The 12,489-nt window shown below is 32.7% G+C and overlaps 1 protein-coding gene across 2 annotated transcripts in view; it reads left to right on the forward strand.

Moving 5' to 3' along the window:
* Positions 1–12,165, forward strand: part of LOC106456846 (transcription initiation factor IIA subunit 1-like) — a 45,376-nt gene extending 33,211 nt beyond the window's left edge. For both annotated transcript variants that reach the window (XM_013916216.1, XM_022382624.1), the window contains exons 6-10: positions 2,678–2,807; positions 4,847–4,953; positions 7,642–7,791; positions 8,692–8,781; positions 11,609–12,165. In XM_013916216.1, the coding sequence (XP_013771670.1) occupies positions 2,678–2,807; positions 4,847–4,953; positions 7,642–7,791; positions 8,692–8,781; positions 11,609–11,716 (585 nt within the window). In that variant the 3' untranslated portion in view covers positions 11,717–12,165. The remainder of the gene's footprint in view (positions 1–2,677; positions 2,808–4,846; positions 4,954–7,641; positions 7,792–8,691; positions 8,782–11,608) is intronic.
* Positions 12,166–12,489: the final 324 nt, after the last annotated feature.

The following is a 12,489-nucleotide window of genomic DNA, read 5'->3' on the forward strand; positions in this document are numbered from 1 at the left end:
TTTGAACATTCGTAAGTGTCAACGATAGCTCAGCAAATTTTGTTCAGATGACTTTAGCCTTAAAACTGCGATGACAGGGGCTGACATGTTGGAATTGATAATGAATCTCTGAAGATGCTTGTTGAGTCTAACTCAAGGCAACATACTCGTGAAATGGCCCTGAAATTACATGTCTCTCATGAAAAAATATGTAAACATCTAAGGAATATGAGAAAACTTCTAAAAGAAGGTGTTTGGATGCCTCACAAACTCTCCGATGATCATTCTCTATGCGAATATTAAACCTCAAAAGCAATGGCTGACTCCTAGACAAATGCCACTTCCGACCCCAAAACCTGGACTCCATCCACAGAAAGTGGTGCTTTGCATTTGATGGGACATCAAAGGAGTAATTCATTTCAAACTCCTCAATCTACAGTGAACTGTTAATGCAGAAATCTATAGTCAGCAACTGGAACATTTAAATCAAGCCCTTCATCAGAAACGCCCTTCACTCGTTAATCGAAAAGGTGTTCTTCTTCTCCACGACAATGCATGTCCACATGTGGCACGTTTGATGCAACACAAGATTATGGAGTTGGGTTAGGAAGTTCTCCCCCATCCACCATATTCTCCAGATATGGCACCATCAGATTATCATCTTTTTCATTTGCTGCAGCACCATCTTAAAGGGTGAATGTATGCAAATGTCCTCTTTAAACCTTCCACATCAACATGTTTTTTGCTTCAAAGCCAAGTGATTTTATTAATCAGGGCATTAACAACCTGATTGTAAGATGAAAAAGCATCATCAATAAGAATGGAGACTGTTTCATTCAATAAATGTTTTGTTTTGATATATAAGTTGTTCTGGTTTTTTCATTTAAAAAAAAAGTGCCATTAATTTCTTGACAATCTAATACATTGCAAGGTTATTGAAAGACTTCAGAATGTTGCATTTTATTCATTTCCTACAGGATGCTTTGTGTATTGTTTCAGTGGTGAGTCGTGTGTCTCAAGAAGATAGAACCACTGCAGCTGATGTTCTTGATGCCATATAAACAGTCAATCTTGAATTGCTTACACTCTCACAGTAGCCAGGTCAGTGTCAGCAGCAGTTCCTGCAGGAAGCTGCCCTAGATGGAATGTAAGAGGAATCCAGCTAGCCAATTGTCAGATGAGACCTGAAAGTGAGCATTCTTTTGTTCACATTAATAAAAGGATTCAGGGACAACTGAATAAAATATTTGAGAACACTCAAGATAACTAGTTTCTTCAGGAATGCAGGATTAGAGATCTAAAAGATTGGCCCTAAAATAATGAAGACCTTGCTACCTGTGGAAATGCAGCTGTGAATACTTTGAATGAACACTTTGCTCTACTGCATGGGCTGTGATATCACCAAAGTGGCAAATGAATGGAATAAAGTGAAGGATCATTTTGCGCCAAAACCCAAAATAGCACTGCCTGGACATCAGGAAGGCCTCTCTCTCAATGTAATTCAACTATCACCTCTTTGTTTCAGCAGAAATTATCAAACATTCTTATGGTCTTTAAGGTGGCTCTTCTAATTCCAGTGTCATCATCCGTGTGTTAAAGTGGTTTTCCACGTGGAAAAGAGTCAACACAGACTGAAGATCCTGTCTACAAGTAGATACATAGATCACTTGATGATGGTATTAAACCAAGATACAGATATTAATGATAATCATCCAGCCCCAGCTGTTCACTTGTGGTGTACAAGGGTGCAGCAGAAGAGAAGTGTGTGAAGTTTATTGAACAGAATCAACTAAATGAACATGATGATGGTAACCCACAGCTTACCTTTTATAGAAAAGGACTGTATCAAGAAAATTGAAATAATGTTAATTATATAAGCTATTTTGTTAAAAGAAATCTAGATAATTTTTTTATCAACAGCAATAATTATACATTGAAGAGTAGTTACTGTATTATTTTGTTATCACAAGACAGTTTATTTAAGGTCTCATTTTGGACAGGTCAAATACTTAGCAAGGTGGATAAGTTTGATTTGTCACTTGTCTCGTGGATAACAAGATGAAAATGTTAATGTAAAGCCCTGTACTATAAGGCAGTGATTCTCCACATGTGGGATCAGTACTCGGGGGTGAAACCCTTGGTAATGTCACTTGTTACTCGACTCTGAACTGAGTATAAAAGGAGAAAAATGAAAGGGTAGTATCATCATTCAGTTCATTAATTTTACTAAGCAGATTTGTTATTAGCCTCAAGGTGTTTCAGAAGAGAATAAAAGTTTATTCAAATAATTTAGGATTACATAAATCATTTCTTTTATAAATCATCACAAAAAAGCAGTGGAAAGTAAAGAATGAGTTTCAGAGTGATATCTTGTGTGATGTAATTGGTATTTTTGGTATGAAAAGTATTGTTTTCAGACAAGTATTTTTAAGATTCATGTACATTCTTGTTTGTAAAATACTGTCATTTGCTGTTTCATTTTAAAGTTAATTGTCCAACATTGAATAAATTATCCCAAAAATTAAAAACGAAATGATATGCTATTCCAGTCACATTTCTTAAATTTTTTATATATAGCAACTGCAAACTGAGTTGAACTTTTTAGACTTGAAAGTGATACTAGATGATAGAAATTGTATAAAGGTGTTTAATTCTTGTAGTTGCAACCTACTTATATTAACTACTTTCAATTTTTTAGTCTGCCCCAGCTGCAAGTGCTGCTCTTGCCCTAGATCCCCAAATGGCAGCTAACTTATTTCAACAGGTAGCTTTAAGCCAAGCAGGTATATTAAGTAGTCCAAATCTACAAGCCACAACCCTTCATAGTGGTAAGTTTTATATTTTCCTCTGGTTTAGTATTTTCTTCATAGATTTAAACTTAACATTTTGAACTAGTAATACATTATTAGTATATAAATATGTGACCTACCAATAAGTAAATACACAAACCATGGGAATACAAATAGACCATCTCCATGATGTCATATGCAACTAACTTTAATGTATAAATACAGTTTCAGTCACAGCAGGGAAACAATTTCTACATAGCCCAGGTATCCAAAACAACAAAAAGAACAGACTCTTTTGAGCTTTGTGAGGAAAAATGTGGAGAATGACCTATGTTAATGGCTACCTATATTACAGGACAGGTGAAAGTGCCTCCCCCCCTTCGATTACCATCAGAAGTTATCTTTTTAGTATGAAATACTAAAGCATATTAACTATACTGGACCCACTCCTGGCAATATTGTATGTCAAAAGCAGTGAGCATCACAGATTTTATTTTGGGACACTGCAGTTTTTTTTCAGTGCAACCGAGTTTGCACAGTTCTTTGACACTGGGCTCACTATTCTCCAAGGAACATACATTAAACTGTCTTCAAGCCATGGCAAAATATAGCAGTATTTCTGTTATTGTATGGGTGCCATTCGGTTAACTGGACAGTTGCAACTGGCAATATGTGATGGAATTGTCATTGCTACTTGAGCAAGGTCCTGTACCTGACTGTTCTTAATGACCAGATTACCAGACACGGCAGTGTCTTCTGTAATATGGCTTCCACTCATTCAACCCAACTTATGAAACAAATGTTTGAAAGTCGAAGCAATACTATTTCCCTGTGGCCAGGCCAATTGTCAAGTGTGAACCTTATCAAGCATGTGCAATCCACCCTCGATCATTCCTTGTGAAAATGTTTTAGGCATCCAACTTCTAGAGATATCCTTGTTTTCATGCCAGGAATGACAATGCCTTACAACAAGCCTATATTTCAAATGTTGTAAATACAACATGGAACTGTGTTTCTGACTTAAATATTTCAAGAGGAGATAATTATATACTAATGGTAGTCTTGTACTCTCTGTTTCATAATTTTTTTGTTTAGTAAAATGGCATTCTTTCTTCAGCATGTGTTTTTATATACACATAATTTTTTCAAAGGTTTGAGGCTTTACTTTCTATATCTTTCTATCATTAAATAGCAACATGTGTCATTTGTTTGATGTCAAACTAACTAGACTTGCACAGATTAGTCTTAAAAGCCAGTTTTGATTGATCACTTACTCAGAGAGAGATATGTAGATCTTTCTTTATGTTGGTGTCATGCTAATTAACCAGTGACAGAACACTGGTATAATTATCCAGATAGTGTGTACTTGTGTATGAAGTGTCATTTTTGTAACATCTACATAGCTACTGTCAGTGTTTTATTTTATATTTGTGAATTCCAATTGTTATAAATGTCAGTTACTGGTCCATGTTACATCTTGCTAATTATTTTTATATATATATATACACGTTTCCCTAAATTATTTTCCAAAACAAAAATTAAATGCTCAGTTTTTTAAATAACAAAAAATGTGGAAATTTTGTTTATTCTTTTTTGCCTAGTTATCAGTATATTTACTTCAATGGGAGAGTTTTCTGACAAGCAATATAAAATTGTACAAGAGTTAGAAATACAGTGTATGCTTAATATAACTATAAAGATATTTATTATATACAGGACCCTGAAGTCAATGCAAGTGTTTCTAAACAATACCCATTTACTAAGTTACCTTTACTTAACATACAAAAACACAGGTAGGGGATATGTTTGTGTTATTGTAGTGGTACTAAAACTTGACCAAATAAATATGTGACATGTATGATGACATTATAACATCCATGCAACATAATTATAAGCAACACAATAACTTTTAACTATATTTCTGATAACATATAATTTAGTAAATCATAATGAATAATATTTCATTAACAACAAGATTTAGGGAAAATTCATACTATCTGTTTTGTATTATAAAATAAATAATTCAGAGAAATTATACCAGCTGCTATTCTAGTCACTGTGAAAATTTCAACTTTCAGAAACCAATAGCCAAGGAAGAGAAATCAAGTCTCAAACTCTACCTTCAGACAAACAAACTCATTATACTGTAAATGTATCTCGGACTACCAACTCTACAGTTTTACAGGTAAACCTTTGTTTATTTCTGATTGGATCAAACCTTGTTATATTACCAACTCAACTAATTTACACTAGAATGCATAAACTTGTTTTGGGTTGTTGTTTTTTAAGGTTTTATTTATAAGTGTAAAATAAACTCTAACTAATTGCAGATTCATACTAGACACATGTTATAGTAACTACCTATATAAAACTATTACCCACATAATATATTTTTTTATTATCCAAATGTTTCTCATACAGCTTTTTCGGAAGTATTTCACCTTAGATACACCAATGAAATTTAGTGTAAAATAAAATGCAGCTATAAAGTAAGTAAACACATTTCCTCATGTACAACTGGTAGGTATTTCATAACAATAACATTCTTTGAAATCCTATTCCAACAATATTAAATAAAACAATAATGAATCCCAGATAAATTAGTAAAGTCAATAATACAGAAGATGGAGTATGCTATATTAAAACAGTTTTGAATATGCAAATCAGCAAGTCACTTGACAGCCACAACTGATGTAAACTGGCATAGAACTTCATATATCAAAAGTACATTTGACATTGTTTGGATTTTCTTAGGTAGCATGATGCTACTGAAAATTTGTCTCTTTTTGGAAAAAAATATGTAACAACCCTTCAGATGTAAGATATTCATACATTTAGATCATAAAGATGTGTTTAGATTGGACATTTAAAATTGTCAAAGATGAGGATATCCCTTATATGGCAGTGGAAACAAAGGAATATCAATCAACTTAGGGCATCAGGACTATCAATAAAAAGGCCTGCAAGAATTTTACCCCACTAGCACCAGCCATGGTAAGCAATATTCTAAAAGGTGAGAATCCATGAATATAAAGGACATTAGCAAAAGTTGTTCACAATCCCTGAGCATCAGACACAACATAATTTAGAAAGATTTCTGTCTGGAAAGATGATGCAAGTCATGTGTAGACAAATTGCTTTCACAATTTATCCGTTCAACCATTGCAAACTACAAGCATTTGGAGAATGAAATGGGTATGCATGCTATTCTGAATGCTGCACCCATGGATTTCTGTGTAATTGAATTGTTGAAATGGATGATAGGAATTTGTCGTCCCCATACATCAGATGGATTGTAGAAAGTGAAGAAAGGAGTGGATTGCTTCAAACAGGACAGCCTTACAACTGAGACTTTTTGCAATGGAAACTGTACTGCAGGATTATTTTCAAGATGTACACTCATCAGATAAAATGTGACCAGATGTTTATCAGCATAGATTTCTGCAGTTACTTTGGTCGTGTGGAGCCTTTGACTATCTTTGAAATATTATGTCATGTAGTGGCCTGATTTTAAGTGACAAAATATTCTCCATGATAGCTTGTTATATGATCTTTTTTAGCAGTGATCTTTGCATGCTGTATACAGGCACTGCATGTCTGCTTTGTATGCAGACTTCTTTTGTTACATATCTTAAAGATGTGCCCACTTTCTGGACCAACCAGATAAATAGGATTGTCTTGTGATTTCCTAGTAAAAGAATTGTAATGATTTTTTCATTCTTGTAAGGTCCAACTGCCAAAACTTGATTAAACATGCAGTATTTTGATCTCAGAAACATTTTCCATTTGTTTGTTGTTATCAAAACCTGTAACTGTGTCTTTAGATTACTTTAAAAATATTCAGCTCTCCTCTTGCTTTCAAAATGTCTTTGTTAGTGCACAACTTTTCAATGTATCCTGCTATTATATATCTTTAAACTACAGAGGGATGATGTGAATGACAGAGCTTCAGTAGAAGGTTTGCTAAATATGAGCATGTAATTTTTTAATGGGTTTAGGATTATCTAAATTCAACTTGATGATGAATAATCAAGTTTAAAGTTTACAAAAGGGTATACTGTGTTAAGAAATTCAGAAAAGCTAAGAAGTACCAAACAGCTGGTATGATGTTTAAATGGTTTTCGTTCTAGAATATGCATAAATGTTATAAATTCTACCATATCTTCATTACCTGTTGCTACACTTCTAATATGATTGAAATTAACATTAAACTCTTACACATTCATTGCTTTAGAAAAAAAAAAAACACACACACACACAAGGCCATTTTCCAGCCAACCAAATGAGATATTTAAAAAACATTAAGTTGTTTCTAATATTCATCATAGTTTTCATGACACAGTATGTCTTCTAGACTAATGATATAGGGATTAACTAGACTAAATTCATAATGAATGGAATAGAAGTATTGTGTAGGTGGCTTGAACCTTCATATGGTCTTTGAAAAAAGTGGTATGCATTGTGTATGTAATTAGAAATGAAACTAAGCATAATATACTTTCAGTAGCAGAGTCACATGTAATATAATTATCTGTGATTCAGTAAAGTAATCCATATTGCTGTAGTATAACTTCAAAGAATGTTAGGTGTTTTACATTATAAATGAAATCTGTGCTACTTCAACTTGAGGAAGTGTCCACTTACCACATAGCTACATACCTATTCCTCATAAGTTTCAGTAGTATCTGTAGACAAAACAAAACTCCTAAAGAAACCATAAGGCAAAATACTGAGCAATAAAGCATTGTATACTGGAGAGAGAGTGTTTTTAATATAGATAATAAAAAATTTCAAACATTTTTAACATTGAAAACAATCTCACTGTAACTGATGCTTAATGCCAAAGTCTGTTATATACACATTTACCTTGCAGCCTAGTGGAATACCTCAAGTGGATGGAGCACATGATACTAGTGATGAAGATGATGATGATGATGACTTTCAGGATAATGATGATGACAGAGAAGATGATGATGATGAAAAGAATGAATTTGATAATGAGTGTGCTACAGAAGAAGAATATGTAAGTTTAAGAATTTTATGCTTTTATTGAAAAACATGTCCATAGTAATTGGTCGGTAAAATTTTTGTTACTTTAACATTTCCATGGTAATTTTTCAGTTGCTTTCACCATAATTCAAATTGCAAAAACATTTCGGTATATTTGTCCATGAATATAAATGACTCTTTGAACCAATTTAATCATACTGAGTTAATTACTTGGACTGCTTGACCTGGCTTGGTGTTTGTGATATCATAAGTCCTATTATCTTGCTTTCTCTAAGACTAGGTTGATCTATTCTGACTGTAGTAAAATTGTTTGACCAACTGTTTGAAATTAGTTTGACAATTTTGAAGTTGCAGATCAGATTGCTTAAGTTTATGTTGTAATCATCATTAAAAGCGATAATGAAAGGTGGAGATTAACTTAACTGGTTTTATTTGTGGTTGTTCACTGAAGGAATAAAAAAGAGGGAGTTTTTGGCTTGGAAAAGCTGAAAAAGTATCAGCCTGAGCTGAAGAAATGCATTAGTGTAAGCTTCTGTTAAAGAATACTTTTGATGTATGCTGAGCATAATTACGACTCGTAAGATATTTTATACTCTTTAGTAGAGTTAAAAATAAAGTGTTTTCAGGCATCATAACCAGAGTTTGGTCTGCAATGTATGGGTAATAGTGGTTAAAGCATCTGAGAGATAGAGTTAAGTAAATCATAAGACAAACTAATTTTGTCATGCACTGATTTAAACTTCAAGACTAGTGCTTCACAGACCTATAATCTGTTTATTGGAAGACTGAGAATATTTCTCAAATTTCATGTTTTGAAGAGAGTACTAGGCTAATAATCTATAACTATTATATTGATGGAGGAGTTTAAAGGTCTTTCAATTATGTCCTCAAGTTTTTTTTTATTTTTCTGTAGGAACCTCTAAACTCTGAAGATGATGTAAGTGATGAGGACCCCTCAGAACTCTTTGAAACAGATAATGTAGTGGTATGCCAGTATGATAAGGTAAAAAGAGAAAAGAACATTCTATAAAAGAATTTACTGTAGTTTGATGCATGAAAGTTTTATTTTATATTTTGTGTAATTCCCCTGTATTGATAAGTATGATTTGAAACATTTTAATTTGCACAGATTTTATGACAGGCCACCCATTACTTTTATCCATTGACATGTTTATGATAAAACTTCAGACTTTGTTATATGACTTGTGTTAGCCATTGTCATTAACTAACTGTCAAAGAGCTGTGAGACTGAATACATTTAGACAGTTGTTTTTATATAACTTGCATCAATTACTGTTGGATAGTCATAATTAAAATGTTACAGAATGTAGCCTGTATTAATATTACACTACAATAGAAGTTATCAATAAGAACTTCTGATCAAAAGTAATTTAAATATATAATTAGAAATAAAATAACATATGCATTAAATTGAGACACTCATATTTCACATACTGACTAGAAGTACTTAATCTTATAAACTAATACACCAAAAAATTAAAACCTGTAATGTTTAAACTACAACGAATCAACAAAGAACACTCACTCTTTGTATTTGTGACTGTAATCCCAACAAGTCTTACAAGGTTTGGCTAGCTTAGGAAATTCAGGTGAGTAATAAAACCACACATGAAGCTTAAGTGAAATTATAACTAATCTTCTTGTTATAGGTAGGTCAGTGTGCATCTCATGACCTTTTACAGAGTTAAATTCCAATAAATTATTATAACCACCCTTGAAAAGAGGAGTTACAATAACTAACTTCCAATCCTCTGGTACCTGCCCACTATTCACTTGATTTGTGGAATGAGCATGTAACCTAGTGGCTTTATTTGTGGAATGAGTGTGTGTAACCTAGTGGCTTTATTTGTAGAATGAGTGTGTGTGTAACCTAGTGGCTTGGTTTGTGGAATGAGTGTGTGTGTAACCTAGTGGCTTGGTTTGTATGATGAATGTGTAAATTTTTTATCAACAGAAATGGTTTTAGTGTTAGTAAATAATAAATCCTACTTGCTGATAAATAGCTTCTTGTAAACTTTTTATTTGTGCACACACAGTCACTGTACATGTGTATGTGAACAAAGTGGTCTGTCCTAATTAATAATTCATGCTTGTGAGAAGTTTCCAAAACTTGAAACTTATAATTACAGTCTTTTAGCTTTTCTAGTCTCAGATGTTTTTCTTACTTAGTTTGTGTATAGAACTGAAATTGTTTTTCTTGCCAAGTTCTTTCTTAAACTAGTATTTGTATGTACTTCTTTAGTTCTTACAACATCTTTTTCATGGAATTGATTCACAAAAATTCCAAATATGTTTGTTTTGTATCACTGTCAGATGAACCAAAGGCTAAAAATTGAAGCTTCTCTTTCTTCTTTAGTGTTGTACATTAATAACAATTGGAACAATGTTTTTGATTAGATGTGGTCAGCTTCAACACTATATAGCATGTAAAGTAAATGAACATGGATCTATGGCACGTACTTAAAATACAAAGAATTTATAAAAATTGCCTGAGATTGAAAATAATTTAGTAGTTAACATTTAGGCCAATATTTCATAAACTGTCTGATGAAGGTTATTTAATAAGAATGTTAGTTGCTTAATTGTTTATTCATTTCTGGCAGTGTTAACCATTTTCGCTATATATATATATAAAAAGAAACAATCTATAATGTGACAAAATTTCACAATAAGATAGGTTCTTTATTAGACATACTTGGAATTATGTAATATATTGGTATTCCTGCAAATAGTGCTACTACCAAAACCCTGTATGTTCACTGTTTAAAGCCACTGGGCAATCTTCGACTTGTACTTTTATTGCTATAACTTCATTTCCAATAGATTTTTGTCATCATCCCCATGTTGTCGAGTTGTTTAAAACTGTTCATCAGAAAGAAAGAAAAAATGAAAGCACACTTTTCTAACAACACATGTTGCTACGTAATACTTTACCTTAACTTAGCTATGAACAAGCAATCATTAACATTTCCTTGTTACAATCTTTGTTTAATTTCAGCTGTTTTAAGTAAAGATAGTTGTTTATTGTAATAATACAAGTTAATCATGTTTCAACCTTGAATGCTCAGTAATACAAAATTCTATATGAATTGCTTGGAGTTCTCAGTAATACCAGGTTCTACATTTAATGTTTGGAGTGCCCAGTGAACTCCAAACATTACATATAGAACTTGGTACTTATTGAGCACTCCAAACATTACATATAGAACTTGGTATTATTGAGACTCCAAACATTACATATAGAACTTGGTAATACCTGTTACATTAAAACCTGATATTACTGAGCACTCCAAGCATGACATGTAGAACCTGCTATTACTGAGCACTCCAAACATGACATGTAGAACCTGCTATTACTGAGCACTCGAAGCATGACATTTAGAACCTGATATTACTGAGCACTCCAAGTATGACAAGTAGATCCTAGTATCACTGAGCACTCCAAGCATGACAAGTAGATCCTAGTATCACTGAGCACTCCAAGCATGACAAGTAGATCCTAGTATCACTGAGCACTCCAAGCATGACATGTAGATCCTAGTATTACTGGACGAGAACTTTAATGGGTTTCAACTAAAGGAGGTCTCAATATAGAATTCGAAATGTCCTCTCCCTTTTATTCCATTAAAGTTCTTAAACCTACTATTTTTATTTTAGTATAATGTTTAGAGCACTGAAGTTATAAAAAAAAGTTTTTTTTTCTTAAATTGTTAAGCTATTCTTATGAAATTATTCAATGCCTCTTTTTATATTTTGTCTGTAAGTTTTTAGTCAGTGATATATTTCTGTTTCTTTCTCAATTTGATTAGATATCCAAAAGCAGAAACAGGTGGAAGTTTCAGTTAAAGGATGGTATAATGAACCTCAGAGGTAAGGATTATGTTTTTCAGAAAGCTGTTGGAGATGCAGAGTGGTAGCAGACAAGAAGCAAGTGAGATACACAAATGTAGATGCTACACCAAGCGGACAGTCATAGACATGAGTATGTACCATGTCTTGACAGCTCTGAACAACACAATGACAAATTGCTGTATTAAACATCGTTCAGTTTAACCTGTTTAGTGTCCTGATCTACAGAAGCTAATCTTATTTTGTTCTTGGCAAACTCAAATTCAGTTTAACTCATTCATGACTGTGATCTTATCATGACTATTCAAATAATTGTCATTTTTCAAAATAACTGAAACTAGTATTTTTCTCTGCTGTTTACTTATAAGTGATGTGTTTCAAAATAAGTGGCTGAAGTGTCTTTTGTTTTCTGTAAGTCCTTCATAATGTACATACAACTTCATATAATTGTTTTTTATGTAATCTTTTGTTTTGTGTTTCTGCGAGTATTTTTGGAAAGATTGAAATAAAAAATATGTGAAAATACATGGTAATAGTAAAAATTATTAGAATAATTGTGGCATCACTTAAACAAAATTAATTTAAAAAATTGAGATTTTTATTTTTTGCTTTCTACTGTTCTGTGTTATACAGATGCACTTTTTTATTTTTGATATTTGACCCAGAATTTGTTGTCCAGTTACTAGCTTTCATGAGGTCATAAATATAAGTCCCACATGTCCAGTTACTAGCTCTCATGAGGTCATAGATATAAGTCCCACAAACAATCTTTACCATGACTACCTAACTTTATGTAATGCTCTAGTGTGCAGTGTTTATTATATTCCTTCTTCCCTAGAAA

Source organism: Limulus polyphemus, unplaced genomic scaffold (genome assembly GCF_000517525.1).
Source record: "Limulus polyphemus unplaced genomic scaffold, Limulus_polyphemus-2.1.2 Scaffold263, whole genome shotgun sequence".
In the NCBI taxonomy this organism is placed as follows: domain Eukaryota; kingdom Metazoa; phylum Arthropoda; class Merostomata; order Xiphosura; family Limulidae; genus Limulus; species Limulus polyphemus.